The sequence below is a fragment of the Suricata suricatta genome, chromosome 5, assembly GCF_006229205.1.
Source record: "Suricata suricatta isolate VVHF042 chromosome 5, meerkat_22Aug2017_6uvM2_HiC, whole genome shotgun sequence".
Taxonomy (NCBI): domain Eukaryota; kingdom Metazoa; phylum Chordata; class Mammalia; order Carnivora; family Herpestidae; genus Suricata; species Suricata suricatta.
Genome location: NC_043704.1, coordinates 94,579,949 through 94,607,000, shown reverse-complemented (window position 1 = coordinate 94,607,000; position 27,052 = coordinate 94,579,949). Strand labels below are relative to the sequence as shown.

General features: G+C 37.0%; 2 protein-coding genes and 1 long non-coding RNA gene across 18 annotated transcripts in view; 1 reads left to right on the top strand and 2 right to left on the bottom strand.

Moving 5' to 3' along the window:
• Nucleotides 1-11,840, top strand: part of GPR160 (G protein-coupled receptor 160) — an 82,465-nt gene extending 70,625 nt beyond the window's left edge. For 3 of the 4 annotated variants that reach the window (XM_029939913.1, XM_029939911.1, XM_029939914.1), the window contains 2 exons: nucleotides 6,469-6,582; nucleotides 10,377-11,840. In XM_029939913.1, coding sequence (XP_029795773.1) covers nucleotides 10,449-11,465 — 1,017 coding nt within the window. In that variant the 5' untranslated portion in view covers nucleotides 6,469-6,582; nucleotides 10,377-10,448 and the 3' untranslated portion in view covers nucleotides 11,466-11,840. The remainder of the gene's footprint in view (nucleotides 1-6,468; nucleotides 6,583-10,376) is intronic. The other variant, XM_029939912.1, reaches the window with a different exon arrangement.
• LOC115292032 lies at nucleotides 6,206-11,527 on the bottom strand. The gene is made up of 2 exons (XR_003908767.1): nucleotides 11,368-11,527; nucleotides 6,206-6,308 (listed from the first exon to the last, which is right to left on the bottom strand). It is a non-coding gene; the product is annotated as an uncharacterized LOC115292032 (long non-coding RNA).
• Nucleotides 11,841-12,800: 960 nt separating the features above from the next.
• Nucleotides 12,801-27,052, bottom strand: part of PHC3 (polyhomeotic homolog 3) — an 87,842-nt gene continuing 73,590 nt past the window's right edge. For 7 of the 13 annotated variants that reach the window (XM_029939893.1, XM_029939894.1, XM_029939896.1 and 4 more), the window contains 2 exons: nucleotides 26,809-27,040; nucleotides 12,801-21,507 (listed from right to left, as the gene is read on the bottom strand). In XM_029939893.1, the coding sequence (XP_029795753.1) occupies nucleotides 21,353-21,507; nucleotides 26,809-27,040 (387 nt within the window). In that variant the 3' untranslated portion in view covers nucleotides 12,801-21,352. Of the gene's footprint in view, nucleotides 21,508-23,035; nucleotides 23,166-26,505; nucleotides 26,633-26,808; nucleotides 27,041-27,052 lie in introns of those variants that run through there. The other 6 variants (XR_003908765.1, XR_003908766.1, XR_003908764.1 and 3 more) reach the window with 6 other exon arrangements.

Below are 27,052 nucleotides of genomic sequence, written 5' to 3'. Positions count from 1 at the left end.
AATGAGGTTTGCTTGTTCAGTTTATTTTTTTTAATGTCTATTTATTTTGAGAGAGAGTGCATGTGAGCAGGGGAGGGGCAGAGACAGAGGGAAAGAGAATCCCAAGCAGGCTCTGTGCTGACAGCATGGGGTTTCATTTCATGAACTGAGAGACCATGGCCTGAGCCAAAATTAAAGAGTCTAACGCTTAACCGATGCAGCCACCTCTGGCCCCCCTGCTTATTCACTTTAGAATCAAGGACAAATTCAATTTCCTGTTAGTTTAGTGGTATTATGAGAGCTAGTAGAGGTAATTGCATTTATTCAAAATGCCATCTTTCATTGACGTTGTATCATAATTTATGTAGCCCATTTCCTATTGTTGGATATATAACTTAACACTAGGCTTTCACTTGTATATCCAGAACTGTGAAATGAACATCCTTAAAAATAAATAAAATACTTATATTCAGTGTAGAGTTTGAATCTTGAAAAATGTATTCTCTTGTTGAACCACTCCCCAGTCAAATAAAGAACATTTCCATCTCCATGGAAAGTTTCTTGGTGTCCCTTTGCCCCAACCTGGCCCCAGATTTCCACGGATGGTCTACCTGGCTTTACGGATTTGCTTTGCTGTTACGGAATTCCAGATGATGGGGAACATGCAGTCTGTATTCTTTTCTGTCGGGTTCTCTTCATTCAGGATGTTCCTGAGATTTCTCTGTGCAGCATGTATCAGTACTACATTCCTTTTTATCACTGAGGCCTGCATTGTCTGGATACACTGCAATTTGCTTATCCATTCTCCTGATGGACACATGGAACACTTCCAGTTTGGACTCTTGGTGAATAAAGCTGCTGCACACACTTGTGTCCATGTTTTGGGAACATATGTTTTTGTTTCTCTTGGGTAAACAGCTCGGATTACTGGGTGAAATGGTAATTGAATGTTTAACATTGCAAGACAGCTCCAAGTGGATTGAGCAGTGTGAGAGGTCTAGTTGTCCTTCCTTGGACACATGTACTGTGTCTTCTGAACTTTACCGTTCTGGCGGGCATGCAGTAGTGTCTCCTCGTGGTTTTCATTTGCATTTGTATCTAATGTGTTCAAATCTTTTGCCCACTTTTCTAAGGGGCTAATTGTCTTACTGAGTTGTAGGAGTCCTTTTACATTCTGGATTCAAGTCATTGGTCACAAATTTATTATGAATATTTTCTCCCAGTCTGTCACTTTCCTTTTCATTTTCTTAACTATGCTTTTAACAAGAAGTGTTTTTTTTTTTTTTAACAAGCCCAATCTGTCAGTTTGTGTATGTGCACATGCATGTCCTAAGAAAAGCTATGCCTACTGTAGTGGATGGGCTGGTATCCCCCAAGATTCATGTCCACCTGGAACACAATCTTATTTGGGAATAGATTTCTGCAGATGTAATTAAGGTGAGGTCCTATAGGAGGTGGGCTTACATCCAGCAACCAGTGTTCTTACAGAAAGAGGAGAGAGGACAAAAAAGGCGCACAGGAGAGGGCCATGTAGAGATGGAGGCAAATTTGGGTGTTATGCTGCCACAAGCCAAGGAATGCCAGTGCCATCAGAAGCTGGAAGAGACCAGGAAGGAGTCTTCTCTTGAACCTTCAGAGAGAGTGTGTCTTGGCTGACATCTTGGTCTTCTAGCCTCCAGAACTATGAGAATAAAGTCCTGTTGTTTTGGGTCACCCAGTGGTTAATTTGTTATGGCAGCCCCAGGAATCAAATATACCTATCCAGGATCACAAAGATTTTCTTCTTTTTTCTTCCAGAAAAAAATTTTTAAAGTGTATTTATTTTGAGAGAGAAAGAGTGGGCACATGTGAGTGGGGCAGGGGCAGAGAGAAAATGCCGAGCAGGCTCTGTGCTGACAGACTCGATCTCACAAACCATGAGATCATGACCTAAGCCGAAACCAAGTGTTGGACACTTAACCGACTGAGCACCCTACTGCCCCTCTTCTGGAAATTGCAGTGTCGCTTCTAAAATCCTGTCCCCCCAGTTTTTATTTAAATTCCAGCCAGTTAACATTCCATGTAATATTAGTTTCAGATGTATAATATAGTGATTCAGCACTTCCACCATGACCCAGTGCTCATCACAAGTGCATTCCTTAATCCCTACCACCTATTTAACCCATCCCCCCACCCCCCGCCCCGTTTGGTGCATTTTGATTTTATTTTTATGTATGGTGTGCTGTAAGCGTTCATTTTCCCCATATGAATAGCCACTTTCCAGCTCCAATTTTAGAAGAGGCTGTCTTTCCCCCCATTGAATGACTGCGCTTTTTTTTTTTTTTTTTTAAATCAGTTGACCATAAATGTGTGGTCTGTTTCTGGATCCTCTTCTGTTTCACTGATTTACGGAACTATCCTTATGTTGATACTACTCTCTTCCCTCTCTCTGTACCTTTATAATAAGTCTTAAAATCAGGTAGTGGAAGTCCTCCAACTTTGTTCTTAAAAATCATTTTGGCTCTGCTCAGTTCTTTACATCTCCGTACAAATTGTAGAATCAGCTTGCCAGGGGCACCTGCGTGGCTCAGTCAGTTAAGCATCTGACTTTGGCTCGGGTCACAATCTCACAGTTTCTGAGTGCAAGTCCCACGTCGGGGCTGAACAGCTGACAGCTCAGAGCCTGGAGCCTGCTTTGATTCTATGTCTTCTTTCTCTCTGCCCTTCACTGCTCATGCTCTGTCTTGCTCTCAAAAATAAACATTAAAAAAATCTAATAAAATCACATATTCTTTAAAAAAAAATCAGCTTGCCAATTTCAACAGCAAAAAAAATTAACTGAGTCAATCATGGTAATTGTCTTCACTGACTTAGATCTTTCTGTGTTTCACATTTTCAAAATACTGTGCTTGTATGCACTTTGTCAAATTTATCCTAAATGTTTTATAATTTTAATACTATTAGTTTTTATTTCATTTTTTATCACTATTATATAGAAATATGATTTTTTTAAGTTAATTTTGAGAGACAGGAACAGTGTGAGTGGGGTGGGGGCAGAAATACAGGGGGACAGAATCCCAAGCAGGCTTTGCACCATCAGCATGGAGCACGGCTCGGATTCACAAAACCATAAGATCACGACCCAAGCTGAAACCAAGAGTCGAATGCCTAACCAACCAACCCATCCAAGTGCCCCTGATTTTCTAATGTTAAACCAAGCTCGCATTGGCTGTGATATATTAGGGTATATTATTTTTATATATGGATAGGTTTGATTTGATAACATTGTGTTAAGAATTTTTGACTGTATGCTCCTGAGGGATGTTGGTAACAGGGTGAGTCTGGTCTTGTGAAGGATTAGGAGGTATTTCTTTAAAGTTTGATATTTCTTCCTTAAATGTTTGGTAGAATTCATCCATTTAGACTTCTGAACCTAGGTTTTCTTTGTGGGAAGGTTTTTAAGTACAAAATGTTTCTTTAATAGAGATTTTTAGGGATCTTTTTTTAACAAGATTTGTTAATGTCCTTCCAGAAACTTGTTTCATGACAGTTGCATCTATTAAAATTATTTGTGAACAGTCCCTTATTATCCTTGTAATGTTTGTACGATCTGTAGTGAGGCTCTTTCCCAAGTTTGGTAGGTTCTTGCTTAGTTTGGCTGAACTTTTATCAATTTTATTTCTGGTTTTCCAAAAACCAGCTTTTGATTATTGGTTGTTATGTTTGTTTTATAAATTTTATTGTTTTCTGCTCTTTAAATTTTTTTAATGTTTTTTATTTATTTTTGAGAGACAGAGAGAGACAGTGCGAGCAGGGGAGGGTCAGAGAGAGAGAGGGAAACACAGAATCCGAAGCAGGCTCCAGGCTCTGAGCCCAACGCAGCGCTCGAACCCATGAACTGCGAGATCATGACCTGGGCTGAAGCTGAATGCTTAACCAACTGAGCCACCCAGGCGCCCCTGTTTTCTGCTCTTTATAGCCTTCTATCAGCTTACTTTTGGTTTAATTCACCCTTTTTTTTTTTTAAGTTTGTTTATTCTGAGAGAGAGAGAGAGAGAGAGAGAGTTCCAAGCAGATTCCACACGATCATTGCAGAGCCAATACAGGGCTCGAACTCGCGAACCACAAGATCATGACGTGAGCTGAAATTGAGTCAGACACTTAACCAACTAAACCACCCAGGCACCCAAATCCTTTTTTTAAGGTGGAAACTCAGCTGAGACCCTCTTTTCCAATATAGACAAACAAAATTTGGGGGGGGAGGAATGCAAAAGCAATTAATGTACTGGAAATTAATTTTTCTTTTACCAATTTTCTGACATTTGCACTGTTGCTTTTCAAAGTTGTTTTCTATAGTTTTTTTAGAATTCTGATTATATAAATAATACATGCTGTTAAAAATGCCAAATTATATGGAATTGTGTTTGTTAGGATAAGCCGTAACAAATAATCACAAAATCCTTGCAGCTTAATAGGACAGACTTTTCTTTCTTGCTCCTACCATGCAGCCACCGTGAATCATCAGGGACTTGGCTCCACACAGTCCCTCTAGGACCCAGCTTGCAGAGGCTTCACCATCTCAGCTCTTACCATGTGGAACACATGGCCTTTTTATTCCCTGTGGCAGGGGAGGAGAACACTGAAAGGCTCCTCCTCTGCAATGAAATGTTTTGGCCTCTTGGCCCTTTAGCCAAGAAATAGCCACATCACTGGCCCACCTACTTGTCACAGTCTGAAATCTTTCCGTGGGCCTAGAAGCAGAGAGGTAGGTAGGAGTGAACACTATAATCCCTATACTCCAGGAAAAAAATACAGATTACTTCTCATTCTATGGTGAGATAATCCCTACTTAGTGTATTCCTGCCCGGCCTTGCTGACCTTCTTCATGGCCAGCCTTACGTTTGGGGTTGGTGGGAATTACTCCTGTGATCTGACTGATCAGCGATTCATATTTTGTGTTCTACCTTTGCAGCTCTAGTGATTTTATACGTATATGAATGAGACCTGGGAAAGGGCAAATCAAGGATCCTTTGCTACATGGAAACTTCGTTTCTTTTCAAAACCTTGCTTTAGAGTTTCTCTGAAAGATACGCAAATAACCAGTAACCATGGTATTCTCTCGGGAGGGAGCTGTGCTGGAGGGTGATTAGTTGGCGCTAAGTGTGGGCAGGATGAATACTTTTCACAGCAGACACTTCTGTCGGGTTTTCCACCATGTAAATCATATTATGTATTTTTAAAAACAAGTTAAATAAAAGCTTTTGTTTTCTACATTTTCTTCCTATACTGAATTATGCTATGTAAATGAATAAAAACATATGTTTCTTTAAAAGTTGTCAGAGTCAAATGACATTGTTTATTTCACTGAATTCTGACATATCAAGTAAGGACTGTATTTAGAAAAGTTTATATTCACCTTTTGGAAGAATAAAATTACTTTACCCAAGTAGATCCGTTAATTATGGTCTTTTGGGTACCAGTAATCAACACAGTCACTTTTACTTGGGTGTTACCTTTTCAGAATGCTTTTTCACATACATAGATTGGGTCCCTTTAGACAGGTCCAGTGGTGAGTTAGGCCATAATGTAGCTTCCTGGAGAACACGAGCTCTGAAATCAGAGCTGAGCTGGAATTTCCGCTCCCACATTTATCAGTCATATAACCAGGAAATGTGTGTATTGACCCCTGAGCCTGTTTCCTCACGGGGAAAAGTCTGTACCTTCCGTGGTTGTTGTAAGGGGAAAGTAAAAGGTATACAAGCTGCTGGACAAGGCTCAGTACATTATTTCAAGCACAGGCTTGCTCCGTGCATTGGGATCGACAAATCTAACTACAGCGCCAGCTCCGTTTTCTGTAGGAGGGTAGACAGGACGATACTCTTGCTCCGCTTTGCATACTGCTGTTTAATGCAGATTGTTGTCAGGCTTTCCTGACTATCATATTATGTGCACACCTTTTTATTTTACTCTCAAACTCATGAATGCACACAGGACTTTGCAAAAGCAACATGATGTGTGATTATTGCAACTGATTAAATATAGAGGATTCAGCAGCCTATTGAGCTGGACACCAGAGCAATATGTGAAATGTGAAAAATATGCCACTCTGCTCACTAAATTTTGTTTGGTAAAATACAGGAATTTTTCATAAAAAATGTTACTTATGTCAACGTGGCAACAAGTGTCGAAAGGTCCTGAGAGCAGTTTGAGAACTGCTGGTTTAGCCTCTGAAGCCCAGGGCGAGCACTGCAGTGCAAACATGATTTATAAAATAGGTGCCATATTGTATGTACACTAGCTCAGGGTCTTTGGGGGACTTCAGCCTAAATGCATCCCCTTTCTTCCTTTTCCTGGAAGAAAAAAAAAAGAACATAAGCAGTTAATTACTGGCTCTAATCCCACAGAAAGTTACAGTTTCTCCGAGCAGAGCGCTGGGTCCAGCTGGTGACACTGAACCCCATTAAGACCACTATTAACGATGGTTATTTTTGTTTTCTGTCTTTCACACAGAGCTTATTCACATAAGCATTCTGGTATGCCAGGTACCAAGAATAAGATCACTGAAGGCAGTAAAACTGAAATTGGAAGATTATCAGCCAAGAAAGACCTACTGGCAAAAGCAGAGTAAGTATGTTAAGCATTATGTGTTGTGAAGAGTTAATTGGGTTTCAAATAGGAAACCGGAGACTGGATCAGTGAAGAAAATCATGGTTTGTTTCCCTCAGATCCTGCTAATTCCTCCAAACCAGCCAGGTTGCAAAGCAAGCCCAAAGATGCCTTATAAAGGCCTTCCACATAAACTATTTACATTGTATATGAAGCATATGCATTGATTCATAAATCGTTTTAAAAAGTCATTCAGGAAAAGAGCCGTATCTTACAATCTCTGGATCCCTGCAGTTCATGTGGACATTTTTCAAGGGAAGAGTCTGGCCAGGTAGCCTATCAAAGGATTTTTATCTTGTCTTGCTTGGGAGGTTTTTTAAATAACAAAATACTGGAATTTTGAATGCTTTTTTAGTAGTTTATAGGGAAAGTGGGACATAAAATTGGTATGAGAAACTTTTGATTTGTTTCCACAATCATCATATTCAGGGACCATCATAAAATGACTGAAACCCTGTGTTCCAATATACTTCCTTTCCACTGCTTTTTATTGCCTCAAGTTGCATATCTGACCAGGGCCTTTTTCCTCCCTCATCTCTGTTGTCTTTCAGCCTCACGATTCTCTTACCCATTCCAACTTGTCTTCGTTCTTCCAGTCCTCTTCTAAAGAGGTTCATGGCTAGTATGTTGGTGGCTAGAACTGATCTTCATCCTTATCAGCCTTTTGTACTGTCTTCCCCCAGGGACAAGCCTGCTTCTCTGTCCTTCCAGCTGGCCCTCTCTGAGAGCGAGGGATGAAATGGATACTCAGGAAACATCCCTTGGATGTTGACCGCTTAAACATGGATTCTTTAATCTATTTAATTTTGCATGATTTATAAAGGTTAAAATTACTTTATACAGGTAATTCTATTTCTCTTATCCTAAAGCTATTTTTTTTAGATGGGTGTAAATATGAACCCACTCTATTTACCTTTTTCATACCCATTTTAAATGAATACTGGCTGGGTTTTTTTGATGTTTATTCTTAATTTTGAGAGAGAGTACACATGTGTGAGCAGGGGAGGGGCAGAGGAAGAGAGAGACGGAATCTTAAGCAGGTTCTATGCTTAGCGCAGAGCCCAACTCAGAGCTCGGTCTCATGAACCATGAGATTATGACCTGAGCCAAAATTAAGACTTAAACACTTAACCAAGTGCGCAGCCAGACGCCCCAAAACTGGCTATTTAAAATAGCCTTTTCTTTTTTCTTGTCACAAGAATGACTTCATATATTCTTATCATTCCATCTGTGGTTCCTTATCCAAGCAACACCACTTATAAGGCCAGTGGCATTTGTCAAGGTGGTAGCCATGACTCTATGCCTTTGTACATCAAATCTGAATGGAACTTTTTTGGGAGAGGGTCAAGTTAAACTATATATACTTAAGCTATATATATATATATATAATAGAAAAAAATTGGGCATACAAAAGAATTTGTTTCATTAGTTCTTTTCTACCTATAGTTATAAAAATAGGTATAACTGAGTTTTTATAACTTATTACATGTGTGTGTAAGTACATAATTTGTGTACCTTAGTAAATCAGCTTATGACATGGTAGATTTATAGCCACGACCATATGTTACAGAAAAAAATATCTGTGATCCTTGTTAAAGAATGTTAAGGCAGCCTTCACTCGGGACCTTTGATCAGGTGCGGGGGCCACTACAGTCGGTTCTGCAGTGGAACAGAGACTGGGCTCAACTCTGACTGAACAGAGAACAGTAGGAATTTGTAGCCAAGAAGCAAGGTGGGGTTAGTAGATGGAGTACAACTGCGGAAACATCAGGGAGGAGGAGGGTTTCTTGCCAAAGGCGAGCAAGCATCACTTGGGGATGGTGTGGGATCAAGACCATGGTCAGATACTGAAGGTCAGATTCTGGCTAACCAGACTTAGCAGGATTCTTGCTAAAGTTGGGACACTGAAAAGATGAACACGAAGCCCAAGAAATCACTTGAACTCTCTTCTCAACGTGGACAGACTCTGTCAAGTTAGGGTTCGATCTGTCCAAAGAATTGATAGCTGCCTCTCACATTGATTTTTTTCTTTACCTCAGATAATATCCTCAACTACTCCTTTAAAATTATTTAATCATCATTTAACTGGCTTTAGACAAATTCAGTTTTTTTTTACTTTTCAGGCTTGGTATTCCCTTACTAATTTTTTTCCTTCAAGTTTGAGAAATTCAGAGAAACCTGTAACACTACAACTCGATGTGTACCCTTTTAGTCATTTTCTATATATGTATAATATCTTAATAATTAGATGATTTGTTGCTGCATAATTTTGTAAACTGCAATTCACTTAAATATCCTGTAGAAATTTATATATATATATTTTTAACATGAAACAAACTCCTAAGGCTAACATTTAACGAGTTACAGAAGAGTAAAAACTACATCTTCCTCCTATCCCGAGAACCAGTTTTAATAACTGCATGATAGTACATCATTAAGATGTGCCATCGATCATTTTTAACACATCTCCAATTGTTGGCATTTATGGGTGGGTTTGTTACTGTTTTTGTCTTGTTTATATAAACACTGCGGTGAACAGTCTTACAGAAACTTTTGGTCCGTGTCTTTTTTTTTTTATGATAAATTCCTCGAATTTCCTTCCATTTTATTTTTATTTCATTTCAAGTAATCTCTACACCCAATATGGGGCTCAAACTCACAACTCCCAGATCATGAGCTGCACACTGCACAGTTGAGCCAGCCAGGTGCCCCTCCTTCCGTTCTTTCCTGTTTTCTTCCCTTCTGCCCTTTTTCATCTTTTTCCCTGCCACCAAATACCTCAGTCACTCCTGCTTCAACCCCTGTTCCTTTGCCCTCACCTGGCACTTCTTAATGTTCTCAGCCCTGTTCCTTCCTCTCCAGGTGCCTGGCAGATCATGTCCAAAGATAAATCTTTTATCTTTCTTTCCTTTACCTGTGTCCCTATTATTTTCAGCTTTACTGTGTGAGTTTCAGAATGATGATGATCCTGCAGCTAAAAAGCTTTGAAAATTCCTATGCTAAGTTTCACTGACAAAAAGACGACAAGTTGAGGGGTGATGTGCGTTGTCTGGAGTCAGAGTGGGACTGGGTTCACAGCCATCAGCGGTTGTCCTGTCAGGTTGCTATTTTAAGCCTGTTTTTGGCTCCGGTAGATTTTTTTTTTACCTCTCTCCACAAATTACTAAAACCTGACTTTTATAGAAATTGAATAATTTTTATATAACATTTTGGTTAGAGATCTGAAAGTTCGGAACCATCTGGGTCTCAAAAACAAAAATGACCAAAGTATACACATTAATTCTTCTTGATCATTATGAGAAATTTAAATTCCTATGTATATATTTACAGTTGGTCCTTGAACAACACAAGTTTGATATGCAAAGGTCCATTTACATGTTGATTATTTTCAGTAAACATAGTAGTACAGTGCTGTAATTGTATTTTATGATTTTCCTAACCTTTTCACAGGCTTAACTCTTAAGAATACAGTATATAATATAAATAAAACATACAAGTATGTGTTCATTGACTTGTACAGCTTCCAGTCCGCAGTAGGCTGTTAAGAATGAAGTTCTGGGGAAGCTGAAAGTTACGTACAGATTCTTCACTGTACCAGGGATCAACACCCCAACCCCCTTCTTGTTCAAGAGTCAACTGTAATTTATTTGGGGAAATGATTGGATTAATTTGTTCTTTGAGACTAGAGGTGCTTGCTTTGTAAAGGTTGAAATCAGACAGCATCAAGGTTTTCTTTCCATTTTTCTTTACAGGGATGGGAAATAAAGTGGAGCGGTGTTTGGTTGCATGTACTCTAGCAGGCCTTCTGCAACTCAGCTGAAAACATGACTGCCCCTTCTTCCGAGAACTGCTCTTTTCAGTACCAGTTCCGTCAAGCAAATCAGTCCCTAGATGGTAACTGTCTGCTATTCTTGATAATACTCGGGAAAGTATTACTCAATATCCTTACACTAGGAATGAGAAGAAAAAACACCTCTCACAATTTTATGGAATATTTTTGCTTTTCACTAGCATTCACTGATCTTTTACTTTTAGTAAACATTTCTATTATATACTACTTCAGAGATTTTGTACTTTTAGGCATTAGGTTTACTAAATACCACATCTGCCTATTTACTCAAATTATTTCATTTACTTATGGGTTTTTGCATTATCCAGTTTTCCTGATAGCTTGTATAGATTATTACCTGAATTTCTCTAAAACTACAAAGCTTGCATTGAAGTGTCAGAAACTGTTTTATTTCTTTACAGTAATTTTAATTTGGATTTCTGTCCTTGCTTATGTTTTGGGGGACCCAGGGATCTATCAGAGCCTGAAGGCACAGAGCGTTTATGCTTATCACTGTCCTTTCTACATTAGCATTCAGAGTTACTGGCTGTCATTTTCCATGGTGGTGATTTTATTTATGGCTTTTATAACCTCTTGGTCAGAAGTTATTGCCTTGGTACAGGCTGTTAAGATGACTTCTTATATGAATGAGACTATTCTGTATTTTCCCTTTTCTTCCCATTCTAGTTATACGCTGAGCTCTAAAAAAACACTCTTGCCCAAGTTCATTATCTGTTTTCTCGGTACCTGGTTACCATTTGTACTACTTCAAGTAATTATCCTTCTACTTAAAGTACAGATTCCAGCATATATTGAGATGAACATTCCGTGGTTGTACTTTGTCAATAGTTTTCTCAATGCTACAGTTTATTGGTTTAATTGTCACAAGCTTAATTTAAGAGACGTTGCATTACCTGCAGATCCGTTTGTCAACTGGAAATGCTGCTTCATTCCACTTACGATTCATAATCTTGAGCAAATTGAAAAGCCTATATCAATAATAATTTGTTAATGTTGCCATGTGAAAACTAATTCAAACTGACAACTACATTTTACAAATGGGAAAGAATGATGACTCAGGATATATAAAGATTGAAATGATTTCCCCCCACCCCCACCCCCTCCTGCCCCAACTTTCATACCTTTTCACAATGTGTCTTTTGGGACTACAGTATCAAAAGCAAGATAATTCCAAGAAAAATGTTTAGGCCTGTTCTGGAACACTGTTACAAATAGGGATGTAACAAAGAAGTAAAACGAGTTAATTCTTGGCCAGGAATACTGGTTTTGTGTTACCCAGTTTGCAACTACTGGATACAAACTGTTATGTAAATCTGAGGTTCACTGCCAATAACATACAAATGTAAATAAACCATTTTTATTCAGAGCAAGAAAATCAAGATCATTTTCTGGAAATTATTTGATATAAATATTCCTTAACATAAGGGAAAGATTAGCTCAATTTAAATTTAGGTAATCAAAGAAAAAAATAGCATCTCTGTTCTTAATGTAGATGATCCTGGAAGAAAAGTTTTAGTTGCTCACCTTAAAAAATTGGGAGTAGTGACTAGGTCTCTTTCCATGACATGCCAGATTCATTTTCACTTATAACTTATCTGTCACATACTTGCATGTCAGATCATAACCACACTGGCAGTGTATCACACTGTAAAAGTAAAGGAGGGCGGCTTATGCTCAGCACTGTTGACATTTTGGGCCGGATAATTTTTGTTGGAGACCTCCCTGTGCACTGAAGGATATTTAGCAGTACCCCTTCCCTCTGGCCCACTAGATGCCAGTCACACTGTCTGCAGACAGATAACTGCCAAGCCTCCCCTGCTGGGCAGAATTGCCCCTCAGTTGAGAACTGCTAGAGTAAAGCAATCCAAATGGCAGAATTATCTGAAGTCCCTTTGTTTACAGAGATTTTGCCTAATCTGTCACAATTTTCTAAACTTGGTCCCTTCTCTGTTAAAGTGTACTGCTTCCTAATTCACTATTACATAGGTCTGAGATATTTAAGAAAAATTTTTAAGTATATTTATTTTTTGAAAGAGAGAAACCAAGAGCAAGTGGGAGAGGGGCAGAAAGAGGGAAACAGAATCTCTGCCTTGTCAGGAGAGAGCCCGATACAGGGCTCAAACTCATGACCGGTGAGATGAAATCATGACCTGCACTGAAATGAAGAGTCAGATGCTTAACCGACTGATTAGTGCCCCTGGACTGAGATACTTTAAAATATATTGTACTTAATTAGTAAATATTTACACTCTGTAGATTTCAAATAGCCAAATTTGTAACTTTTTCAAAGCCCTCATAAGCTTAAAAAAATATTCAATAGACCAGCCAAATGGAAGAGGCTTTTATTTGTAAAGAAATGAACTTACAACTGGTCTACAATATATTATTGTAATATAAACAATATAAATAAATGATCCTGTAGGCCCACTAACCTTCCATCCAGACCCACTTGAGGCAATGTTAACAACAATATTCTATGTGAAAATGTGCAGGTAACAAAGGTGCAATTACAAGCAAGTATAAGCAGCAGAATATAAGGTGCTTTAATTTAACAGTTAATGTTGCCATCAACAAACATTTGAATGTTCAATTTTACTTCACTGAATACAGACACAACAAATATGAAAATCTAAAATTCATACACATGCTACTTGTTAATATGAAAGTGCTTTCTCTTTTAAAAAAATACACCAAATGGACAGTCTTTTTACATAGATCATGGTGTGCTCTTATTAATGCAAAATTAACTTCATTTTCAGGTTATACATTTTAAAACTGTAGCTATAGACACCAATCTAGGAATGCTAATGCTAAGAGAGCTAAACTATTTCATTTCCTGTAAGGAGGACTCTAATACAATATCCAATGTAAAGAATACATGTATATATAATCTTAACATTTGTTTCTGTAAAAGTAAAAAAAGGTTTCCTTTCCCCTTGGTGATGCTCTGCTCAACCTGGGTGGATAGGCTTTTGAGGTTTTTAGTAATACAAAAGTCCTATTTTAGAACAATGGGAGGAACCAAAAGGAATTCAGAAATCAGCTAACATGTGCTTAAAGCAAAAAACAAAACAAACAAAAAAAACAAAAACAATTTGCCTTTGTTAAATCCATAAAAGACCTTTTTTTTTTTTTTTTTTTGAAGCCAGTAAGCAAGACAAAAGCAGTGATTTAACCGCGCCGGACATGCCTGCCCCTCCCATCAGTGCCCCTCCCACACACCGTCTGCACCTCTGCACCGCAGCACTCTCCCTACTCTGAGGATAGTTTTTAGAACTCACTTTGACATTTTCCTAGGAGAAAACAAGACCAAGCTTCTGAATAAAGTGATTGGGAATCTAGTTAAGTGTCTTGGAAATTAGACATCTAAAATTATGCCATCTTTGCACACTCCATTTTTTTTAATTTAAAAATACATATACAAAAAGTATGCAGCAGATATTTTAATAGCATAAAATATTTGAAAATTAGGTAAATTAAAACATTTAAAAAGTACATTTTAACCAATACTATGGCAAAATTTTTTAAGCCCAGACTATCTGGTTACTTGGATGTCAGTGTTCTATTTGCAATCAGTTTTAGATTCTAATCTATCATGTATCTGGACATTTTCCTGCTTTAAAGAGCTGTGACTATGATGCATAAGAGATCTTTTTAAGTATATTTTCATTTCACATCTTTAGGGAGAATGTTAGCATCAAGTGATGTTAATCTGTATTGCTGGGTCAACAGGAATTACAACAATGTCACAGAATCCCAAGTGGTAAGGAAACGCCACCCAATTAATCAATGCCATTCAGTGTTGACTCCCCAACCAGTTGTCAGTTCAAGCATGGAAGAGTTTTCTGTTTACCAGTTCTGCATTTTAAAGGAAACCCTTTTCCTATGTAATACATGTGTGCTCTCTAAAAAGTATTTGTAATAAAAATAAAATAAATTTTGTGTAATTTCTTGCTTTAAAAGGAAAAAAATAAAAAACAAACCTGTTCAGCGATCTCCTTTGAGACTTTTCAGTTTTAGAAAGTTACTTCACTGTCAATAACGGATGTAAAGCCTTTGTAGTTAAAAATGTATAGTAAGTCAGCATCAGCTTCTTTCTTTGTATTGTTCTGTCACACACCCTGTATAGCAACACCTCTGGAATAGATTCAAGTGTCAGAATAATTCTGAGACGTATGGGCTGTCACAAAAGTCTCAAAATGTAAATCCTTATTAGGGACCCTTGATTTTGTAACCTAATCAGGTTTATGGCTGGCTGATTAGTATGTGAAATGTGTTTTAGGAATTGTGCTGTGATTCACTCAGACCCCCCTCCCTTCAATGTCATCTAACTAAATACCCGGTGCATAAAAATTTCCCTCAGTTCCAGCTTTACATTCAATACAGTAAGTAAATAATGTCCATGTTTGTTTAAACCACAATTAGAATTTTGTTTGGGAAGATATTGTTTACTTATTTCTAGTTCCTCAAGTCATGTGTACCACACATTTCACATAATAAGTGTTCAAATGGCTTGCTAAATGAATGGAAAAATGCATGAATGACAATGTTCATACATGTTCACAGGTTCGGTGGTTAACTAGCAAGAAACATTTAGGAAAACGTCCTCATTTGCTTGTCTGGGTAATTTTTCCTCTAATGCTTAGAGAACAAAGACTGTACGTAGGTGACCCAGGAAATGGATGCTTAACTCTTATCTTTTAGCAAAAGCTCTTAAGCATGAAAGGAACCATTAAAAAGGGAAGGAGCATTAAGTAGAAGCAACTTTAAAAATACCTAGAATCATAGTTTTAGATCTTGGAGGTACCTTGAAGATGATTTAAACCCCAATCAGCATTTTGAGTAGTACAGGCTCCATACTGAATACTCAGAAGAGGAAACAGATTAGACTAACTCAGCTGTTACACACCAGCCAATTCACCAACTGAAGTAGAACTCCCAGCCCCCAGCCAGCCTTCACGAATTTAATGATTATGTTCATCTATTATTTACTATTGAAGTAGATTATTTAGGACTGCCTACAGCTTTAACACACAGCATTCAAAACAGGTTTTAAGCAATGGACACTTTTGGTTTGCTTGAGGCAAGACTAAAAAATAAAAAGTTCCTTCTTTCTAAAACAGATGGCTGTTTATTTCACTGCCAAGCCCCACCATATATGAACACCAACTTCTTCACCTCCATTAATTAAAGCTCCACAAAACACGGATTTAACACTGATAATATACATTCCTTAAAGTTTAACTTTTAAGCCAATAAATGAAGACACTATCAATCCTTAAGATTACTGGAGTCAATTTGAACAGGTGGTCTAAAAGGACTTTGTAAACTATTCTTATATTTAAAACTATGCCATGTTAGCAATATTTAATAGAGTACTTTTTTCCAAATTAAAGTTCATCACTATACTTCAACAATACATTTTAAAACCTCTGTACAGGTTTTCTTCCTATGGATTCATACTGATGCTGTCAAGATCAGAGAAAAATTATACTACTGGAGGGGAAAAATACTTCTCTCATGTACCCTTCTCCATTATCTGAGATTTTTTTAAACTGTCATCTTTAAATAAAATTAAATGTTCACAAGCTATTAAAAAAATTAAACATTCATGGAAAACATTTCCCAAAAGGTCTCATAAACATGGCACTTAAGAGGTGTGCATTCATGGGTTCAAGTAGAACGGGGTTTTCATTAGAGAAGCTAGGCCTCAGATCTGAGGAGGAGGGAGGCCACTCTCTTTTAATGTCTGTGAAATAAGTGAAAGTTCAGAAAAAGCCAAACATTGTGCTCTGGAAAATCATGCTAATTTGTACTAGTGCTCTTTATAACTTTCAAAAAAAGCTTTCTCATAATCATTTTAAAATAGATTAAATAAGCTCTAAAAAATAACATGTAAAACTTTAAATTCTTAGAAATTTAGGAAATTTTTCCCAAAGAAAATAATTTTCAACATTTTTTTAATTGACGAAATGGCTTGTATTGCTGCTATGGAGGAAACTATGTAGTGGTACATATTATGAACTAACAAAAGATGAGTATCTTCCCAAAGAGTTTTTTTTTTAAAGATGTACAGCTTATAATAGATTGAAATTAAATTTTAGTAAGATTTCATATTTATATTTCCTAATACTGTATTTGTGCTTATCTAACTTGAATCACAATCTTTAAGATGTAATCAAATGCTTTTAAAGAGATTCATAAAATACCAATGTTAATGTGAATTAAACTGTTTTATGATCCACACTACTGTGCATCAAAGAAATAGAGGTAGGCTTCTGTTGAAATCCACACTGATAGAAAGATAGCTCTTTAGTCATCCAATTCTCAGATACAACCTAACAAATAAAGTACCATCTTCTAATGCCTTTATAACAATCTACAAGGGTGATTCAGCTGTGGAATCTGAAAATGGATACTCTCTTCTATAATTCCAATAACTCAATTATAAATAATTAACCTTTGAGTTTTTGACAAATTTCTCCAAGTACAATAGTTTTCACCTGTTTCTGAAGTCTAAAATCACTAACTTCTCTATCACTGGAACTACTGATAATGGTCCTAGGGGGGCAGAATCACTTGACAGAGTGAGTATGATTACAGGTGAATCTTCCTGCTGTAACTGGGATCCAACCATTACACTGTATTATTCTAGTGAAGGTCCTATCTATACTACACAACCTCACTCCATTAACTGTACAATTATCCTCTTGGCTCTAGAATGTTTTCCTCCTATTTGTCACTTCCTCCATTTCCCTATCCTTCACCCTGGAAAACCTTCCTTGAAGGCCCAGCTGTATATATGGTGCACAGGAAACAGACCACACAAAACACTGCATAGCTGGGCCAGTTTCCGCTGCCCAGAAGTTTCAGGGACACATGACTGTTAGGGGTTAGAAAGTCCCACCCCAATTACCTTCCTGAAATTTACGCTACCACAAAATCCTCTCTAAGGATTTTCAGGCACAGGTGTCTTAAGAAGTGCTCATGCAGCTCCCTTAGGGCTAGAATAGGCTTCAGGGGCGGAGAGCAGTAGGCAGGGACCCTCCGTGCTTGTCAGATAATGCCCAGCGCCAGAGGCACACAGCCAGTGTGTGTTCCTGCCATTCACTAAGGGTGAGGATCTTCAAACCACAAAGTAGAATCAATCTGTTCTAGTTGAAAATATGTCTTTAAAACATTTTAACAGCATGTCCAGCCAGGGATTTCATCTACTCAATAGGATAGCATCATTCACACATGTCTACAATAGTTTATTCCTTCCACAACTGTTTACACCCATGTAAGCACAACCTAAGACTATACAATCTATATATCGCCTTCCTACCAACCTTGTGCCATGACGGTACCAGAACCTTCAAATGCAAATGGGACTTTATAACATTTAATTGAACAAGTCAGTGATAGGGGACAGTGTGACAGATTTCGGTCTAGGACCAGCATTTGAATAAATGTCTAATTTCATGCAAAAATTATTCAAAGGCATGGGCACAGCAATACTTCAAACAATTCTAAGGAAGTGTTTCAACACACTAGGAAACAAAAACAATGGGCTATGTAAAAAAAATCATTTCTACTTAAAACAAGGTAAATCATGAATATTCAAAAGTGCAGCAGTTTGTTCAGTGTTAAGGTGGGACAAAGTGGCAGGTCTCTTTTGTCTGCCTGTCTCCCATTCTCGAGCTTCTTCACTAACATGCCTCCCCCCTCATTCCGCCTTCTCTACTCCTATGTGACAGCCCTTAAGCTGAGACCAAGAAAAATGTCTGTTTAGCGATGCCACAGCAAATTAAAAGTACCATCCTGAAAGCAGTTATATGCCACTTAAAAAGTGACAAGTTTTGGGACAGCACTCTGCCTTATAGGACAATGATTACATCAAAGGCACGGAGCCTGTCAGATGCGTGCCTACACAAGGCTTGATGAGATCCACGCCATGTAAAAACGCTTACAAACCAGCTCTCCCAATTCATTTTCTTAGGAACTTATGGCTTAAAGTAAATAAAATGTGAAACTTGTAGGTTTTTTTATTTCCCTCAGTGGGAAAAGAGTGCATCAGTGTCAGAAAATGTACACTTAGCAAAAGTAGGAAGAACTTCCCATGTCCCCTGTTTGTCGTTCCTTCTCATCAATGAAAATCCTAAAACAATGTTGTAGCATGAAGGAAAGAGAAAGGAATACTCTCCCCACCTACCACACCCCAGAATTGTACTTAGAAGTGGACACCCAGTGTTATTTACATTCATCATATAAAACTGAGGCTTTGTTTTTAAGATGGTTAAATCCTCCAGAAAAAACAGTTGCATCGATAGCAAAAACTGCCAGCTGAAAGCAAATGAGCCATTTCTAAATAGCTCACTAGAAAAAAAGTATATTTTCTGGGTATGTTTTGAGTGAGGAACAAGAGAAGATCTGAATGACTCTTGAGATTATTACAAGATTTAAGATTATAAGGTGCTCTCAAATGGAAATCCCCCTTCTGGTAAGCTTTCTTGGCTATTTAATTTGGTGCTAGGCACAAGGGCTTTCAATCAGTATATGATGACTGATCTTAGAAGACACAGTAAAGAAAAGGAGAACCTATAACATAGTTCAAAGTTAACAACTTAAAAGGCAATATAGATAATTTAGTTATGGGAGGTAACCATTATTGCGAACAGAATCTATCCCAAAATCAACTGCTTATAGATTATCTATGATAAAGTTTTAATTCCAGGGGAGATTTTCCTGTGTGCCCTCCACCCCCCCCACACACACAGTGGACCATCCTATTAATGCTTAGCCTACACTTGTGTTCAGAAACAACAAGATGAGGGGGAAAAGTCAAGGATATGACAACTCTGTCATAATGATTAACTGCTAATTAATGAAAACTGACTATAGAGTTCCTACCTTTCCTTGAAATTTTAGTCCAATAATTAAAAATGTGATATAAAGAAATATGTAACATAGACTACAAGCTATTGTAGGTCTGGAACTTGAGCCTTACACTATATTACACATTCTAATCCTACACATAACTATCAGTAAACATCTTTTTTTTTTTTTTTTAACATTACTACACAAAAGAATCCCACAAAGCATACATTCAAACAAGAGGCATCTAAAGATTAAAAAAATTACCCGCTGTATTTCTGTATAAAAATAATCAACATTCTCTAATGTACACAAAGCCAAAAGATAAATATCTGTGATGTCCTTAATGACACCTTTAGTCTTCTACTAGCTCAACACAATCTTTTTGAAAAGAGCAGTGACAATGACTGAAACCCATGGACTCTTCTCTACTGAATGTCTGCCAAGCATCTGTGTATCTTCCTTCTATTTTAAAATATTTCCATTGTGTGATAAAGATAAAAAGGATTAAAACAAATTTTTTATGTCCAGGACAATAAGGCTCTCAAGGGATCCCATAACAAGTTTGTTTTAATGTTATAATTCTCATACAACACTAACTGTTCAGTGAAAAATTTTGCTTTAAAATGTTTTTTTTTTCCCTAAAACATGTACATACAAAATTAGATGTGATAATCCAAGAGATATTAGTTGGTGGGTACTTTGTAGGAAGCATGCAAGGTTTAGTCAAGGAAAAAGGAATGTGCATTCTAGCTAGACCGGGCATGTTCAACATCAGAAAAAATCCAAAGACCAACAACATACCCACTACAAACTACTATCTTGCCAGCCAAGGACATGCACTGGTTCATAAGGTATAATGATACTATGCCTTCATCAGTGCAGACGAGCAGAGAGATATGAAAGATAATATGAATTTGTACTTTCTGAAACTCAAATTATTTGTATGCTAGTCCTTATTTTACAGGTCAATTTAGTGGATTTTCCCCTTTGTTCTAGTATGCCTAAAACTGGAAAAACTATTTCGGCAGAACATTAAATGCTATCTGAAATACTTCCATTGTATGATATATTCTTTATTATGTCTCATCTTTTCAAAATAACCCTCTGGGTGAAAAAGAGCAACATTTATCACTCCTACATCAGGGTTTCTGAACCCTGACATGACTTGACATTTTGGATTAGATAAATCATCATTTTGGAGGGCTGTCTTGTGCACTGTGGGATATTTAGCAATATCCCTGTCCTCCATGACCCAGATGCCAATAACAACCCTTTCCAACTCCTCCAAGCTATGACAACCAAAATGTCCCTAGACATTGCCAAATATCCCTGGGGAGCAAAATTGACCTCTGTTAAGAACCAAATGCACAAAACCAAGAAAAAAACTAACTTTCTCAGCAACATCAGATTCTTGGTCAAGTTTGGAACAGAAACCAACTCTTCTGACTTCCAAATTAGTATTATTCATGCTAGAATGCAATCCTTTTTATAGACAAAGCAATCGTCTGACAGACATGTTTCCTAAAATGCACAACTGATACCTCATTGCATACAATTCCAGTCACTGGACTCCTAAACTATTCCTAAATTATATCTCTCATGACAACCTATAGAAAACTTGCAGGGTAGAAAAATGTATAAGAAAACTGAATCAAAAGAGGAAAAATGTAAATCATTAAATTACTTTTAAAAGGATTCTTTATATTAATGATAAACATCACCTTTAAAAAATTATCTAGTATAACACATTTCTTTGAAAAATATCATGGCCCTCTATATCAAGTCTTTCAATGTTGCATGTAACTTGTAAAATTAATTTTACCAACATTGGCTAATTATGAAAATGTATGATGAATTACTATATTTGTAGAAGAAATGTCAGCTTTTGATGTGGAGATCCCAATGTGCTTGGCTATCCAGCACAATATATGATAACATTCTAGGCCAGCTTGAGCCTTTACCTTACAGGTTTGATTAAGAAGAGTAAAACTGCTGTTTTCTCACAGCTTCATGATCCTGTTAAGATTCCTTCAGAGAGTTGATGCGTGCACAGATCTTTAGGGCTGGGCCAAGTTTGATATTCATTGCACTCATAAGATGGTCTTCTTTTAGCAAAAGAAGGGCCTGTCCATCAATCTCCTGTGCTCTGAATTCATCTGCAATATCTTGGCAGCCTGAAATTTGATCAGAGGACGGAAGTTAGCATTAACACCTAACAATTAGATGTTACTTTAACAGTGACAGTTATTCTCTCAGTGGGTTTGAGTATCTGAAATACAGGCTGGGAAACAAATGAAATTTATTTATGGTGGTCTTAGGTCCACTCCTGAAGAAGAGAGTATTTCTTGGCATTCTGAAAGTAAGAATTAATTTGATAGCCAGATAAAACAATTTACTTGGAATTCTTGTAAAAATAATAATATAGAAATAACTAGTAAGAATCAGGAAAAACGTAGATTCATCAAGATATAACTAACATGCCCTGACAAAAAGGATAATGGGATTACCTCAACCATGCCACACACACACACATAACAAGTTTGGATTAACTCAGTATTACACCTCATGAACTTATCTTTGTATAATAAACCCTTCACATATAGGTACAGAGGAATAAAGTACAATGTTCTGCCTTGTGAATAACAATTTAGAAATGTTTTCTCAAGTACCAGAGTGCCCTTTTCATTATCATTTGTACCTTATTCGAATTTACAACCTTCAACTGTCAAGCACATTTAAAACATTTTTTTCACTCAAGAAAGAACCAAACCATCAAGATTGTAGTATCATGTTACTGTAATGCTGCTGAAATGCATTACACTGCTTGACTTGTAACTTCAACTTCATATCTTAGCATCACTCCACTTTTGATAAGAAAACATAAATCCCCATGGAAATTATGAGCTTGCCCTGCTAATCTCTCGCCAAACAAGATTTTATCTCAGTGTAAACCAGGTGCTTCAGCAGTTAACAATGCTAACATATACTTGAATCTAACTGTTTTTATTATCTGCCAAATTTTGCACAGCCAGGTTGTTCAATAAACTTCCCCAAGAAGGGTGGTAATGAGTTAAGGAACCAAGAAAGGAGAGAATGCAGTAATGTGGAAGCTTCCTTATAAAAGTGAAATTATAAAAATGAATTTAAGAATAAAAACTAACAGCTTAAAATCTTTCTATTTTATTTAAATCATCCTAAGAGAAAACATAAAGATAATGAAAAATAGAAATGGCTATATTACACCCCTGGATAGCACAAGTTAGCTGGAATGATTATCCTTTCTATTGCAAATATGTCATCCTCTTGTTTATTTACAATAATGATGTCATCCCTAGAACTCCAGCACCAAGCACAAAGCATTGTAGGGGCTAAATATATACATTTTTGTATAAAGGATGGATTGGTTGAGTTAATAAACAAACAATGAACAAAAACAGAACCTGCTACAGAGGAGCTATTTGTAATAATATACTTCTTTCTGTATTCAGCTGTATGGCCATCTTTTCTCTTGGTTATTTCTTTTCCCATCTTCTCTGTTAGCTGTTTCTTTCCTGTTTCATATATAGCAAACAGCTTTTCATCTTCTCTATTTTAATTTCTCAGACTTAAAAACTGACCTTTTAAAAGTACCCTATACAGACTGTTATGGCCTTGCCTTTTACCATATGAAAGAAACTATACAGTTAAAATGGGATTACTCACCATAGAAAAGCTCCCTTTCTTTTCCCAGAGGTAGCTCTCAAAACTGGGCAGACAAAACTGACTAATCTTGCATCTAGTTGTGACTTCATCCGTCTTTTTATGAAAGAACTAATGTTCTTCTCTCTTCAGTCTTATTTACAAGAACACAGGAAAGAAAAGAGAGAGAAAGATAGGGTGGGACTTACTTAGATTCAGAAAACAGGAGCAATGAGAAGTAATGAGGACTGTAAGAGCTACATTTGGGAATAGAAACAAGGAGTTCTCCATGAAGAAATGTATAAAATGTTTTTGTTTCCTCTGTAGTGTAAGATCCTTCTTCAAATGTGTTCCTTTACTAAGGAAATGCATTAGCAAAATAATAAAGAACAAAAATGTTTTGGGAAACCACATGATTGAGTACGAATTCATGACCTTCAGAATTTCGGATCATAACTCTCTTAAGCCAACCACAACTAAGGGTAGTTATACTATACATTAGTATAAAAGTGAAAAAATAAAATTACTTTAAAAAATAAAAAGTGGTGGGGAGGCAGAAGCAAATACTCTTCCAGAAACTCATTAGAGAAAAAGGAATTTTAAAAATAATTTTAGATGGTCCAGGTATTGAGCTTCTGACACTAGAATCTACTTCTATAAAACAGCTGGTGCCCCAAGGACTCCTACCAAACAAACACATCCCACCTGCAGCAACCAGTCAGCCTCACTGGGTGCGTGTCACCAGAAGCAGCTATCAAGATGGGCACGGGCGCAAATGGATACAAGTCACAACTGAACTTCGCAATGTCCAGTTTTTCGGCTAAATACCCCAAATAAAAATACTCCACACAATCTCTCAGACTGGTGAAATAGATCACCTACCACAAGTCCCAATATTATTATAAAAACCAATAATCATGTATTTTTAGATAATTGCTACTCTATATGCCTATAGAGTCTACTATAAGATTCATAGATCGATAAATACTGAATAAACTGATGTTTGCATTGTATCAAGAGTTAAGAAGAGAACTGCAGTTAACTGAAAATAAGGATTGTTCCTCTAGAGAACTTCTGAATACATAAAAATTGAGAAGAAAATAATTTTTCATGGTGGTAACAGCTCTGACATTGGGTATATAGCATACCAGCTCTAATATGGTCCCACCGGATGGTTCACAAGATGACATTATACAAAGAGAAGAGAAAACTCTAGGAGTAAATATGAGTGCCCTGAATAAAGAGGGAAACCTATCTCAACTGGAAAGAATGAAAATATAAGAGATTACAAAATTTATAAACTCCTTCTATGAGAAAAGTTTGAAAGCAGTACTTGGGTGGGGGGGGACCCAACACAATCTTGAATAAGCTTGAAAGGCTTCAAAGAAGTTTACAAAGGCCAACACAGTACATAGAAATGAAGACTAGAGCATTTTCTGATATGAGGTATTCTTTAAGTCACAGGCATGATACTCAGAGAGAAACTTTGTGAAAGAAGATAGAACCGATCACACAGATAAAAGCTTGTTATTTAGCCTATCAAAGCAGTTTGGAAATACTCCCATTTAAGGAGTAAAAGGAAAGCAGAGTTACATTAAGCAGATTAACATAGAAGTAAAGCAATTCTAAATTCTAAAGCAGTTTCCTTTTAATGATATGTAATGTTCTCTAAATGACTGGCAAAAACTGTGTCTTGAGGAACTTCGTAAAACAAGCATCTCAAGCTATAAGCAATATTATTTTTTTTCAACTGAAGAAGCAAGAATGAGACAAAGGAATTTAGCCTTTGTTCTAATAAAAGCATCCAAGAGTAACCTCATGGCAACTGGACGTTGGGGAAAATTAGAAAATTAGCCCTTAAAAAAAGCCTATGAAATGACAGGAGAATCAGATATCTATTAATTGTTCATTATTTGAGCAACTACTTTCCTCAGGTTATGAACCCTCCTCACCAAAGGAAAGGAAAGTTTCCCCCAAATGAGAAATCAGGCTAACAGTTCACACCCCCATGTAGAAGACAGACTACTTCTGAAGATGAAACAATCAGTCAAGCACCAGGGGATCAGTAAAGATTCCAGTGTTAATTCTCAAAATATCTAAGCTGGCCTAAAAGCTAAAATTTATTTTAGTCCTTACATCTTAAAGCCACAACCAGAGAAGACTCACTATCCTCTAACATACCAGTTTTAAAGCAGATTCTAAACCTCTGTGGTCAGCAATTAACTCACACCTAAGTTTTCTTAAGTGCGTGCTTAAAAATTTTCTATAAAAAGTGTATCCTCTCTTTAAACAACTGCAATCTTTCTTTAAAAGTGACCATACCTTGTTTAAAAAAAAAAAAAAAGACTTATTTAGCATTTCTAAAACAAGGTACTGAAAAATAATAAAATGGGGCACCTGATTGGCTCAAGTCAATTAAGCGACTGGCTCTTGGTTTCAGCTCAGGTCATGACCTAGTGGTTTGAGTTCAAGCCCCACATCTGGCTCTGCACTGACAGTGTAGAGCCTGCTTAGGATTCTCTCGTTTCCCTCTCTCCCTGCCCCTTCCCCTACTTGTGTGCTCTTTCTTTCTTTCTCTTTCTCTCTCTCTCTCTCTCTCTCTCTCATCAAAATACATACATAATCTTAAAAAAAAGAAAAAATAATAAAATGTCCTAGAATTCTGTATGTAAGGTAAAATGACAGGTTTTTTTTTTTTAAGTAGTAATAGTTCTGAATATACTTTCTTCACACAGCACATTAACTGTAAGTTTGCTTCCTGAGATGGTGGTTATGTTCATAAAAGGATTAATCAGCAAAAATAGCTGGATTAATTTGGTAAGTCTGTAGACAAGTCCAAAGGGGATATATTTTTCTGGAAAGCTTGTGTCAAGAGAAATAGTATGATTCACAATAAAATCAAAGTGGAGCAAACATTTAAAAAATCTCCTTGTTTTCCATATTTATAATGAAATGAATAAGATTTGCTGGTTTAAAAAAATATAGTCTTAATATATATAATCAGTGTGGGTCTCATCATGAGCAATACTGCAATAATCTTTAGTAACCAGCCCCTTGGAGAAAGTGATATAAAAGACTGTTGCATTAAAGAAAAAAGATAAAGAACATAAAGAATTAAGCTGATGAAAAGAGTACCAAACTGAGAGAGTAGAAAAAACATAAGAAAGTTACCCTCAATATTGGAATGGAATATCATAAATGAATTTTAGTTGTCTACTTAAAAAATCAAATTTCAGAAGTGTTCTTGATGTCTACTTATTGAAAAGAATCAAGGAATGCAGCTTCCATTATAAAAACCAGCTTGATTTTTTTAAAAAGAAACCAAATTATCATATTCTAAAAGGTCTTGATTAGCTTTCAAAAATGCAAAAATATATGTATATAGTCTCTCTTATTTTATTTTAAAAAGGTTAAATTAGGAAATTAAGAGGAAATGGAATAGAAAAATAGAAGAGCAGAAGGGAAGAAGTGTCTGACTCAATCTCTCTACTGACCTCTCGAGAGAAATCAGACTGAAGAGAAGAGAGCACCTTTAATATCTTCACCGGCTGAGGGGTCACAGCAGAAGCAGGACTAGTCAGTTTTATCGACTTGGGGGGTATGAGAAAATACCCAGTTGTGCTGAGGGAATAAGCAAGAGGAAACAGATCACATTTCAATAGCAAATGCCATTTAATTAATACATATACATAGTACTTGTCTAGCCCTTTGTGCAAAAGGTGTGGATGGATCTAACATCATTCCTGTGTGTGAATGCGCAAGAAAAAATATGAAGGCCAAAGTGGTGAATTACATACCAGGCAAAGAATGGATGAAGGCCCAGACATCATCAACTGTCCATATAGATGGCTCTGTTTGTGCAACTGGCAGCAAATCACTGTTCTCGGGCATCTTCCTAATTCTCACATCCCGGAGCTCACGCTCTCTTTCCCGCTCACTCTGCCTGCGCAGGCGTGTTGTCATAGCAGATGGGACAGAATCCTCATGAGAAGCCAAGTCTTCTTCTGCAGATGGATAAGTAATTGGAAGCTGGAAAATGTA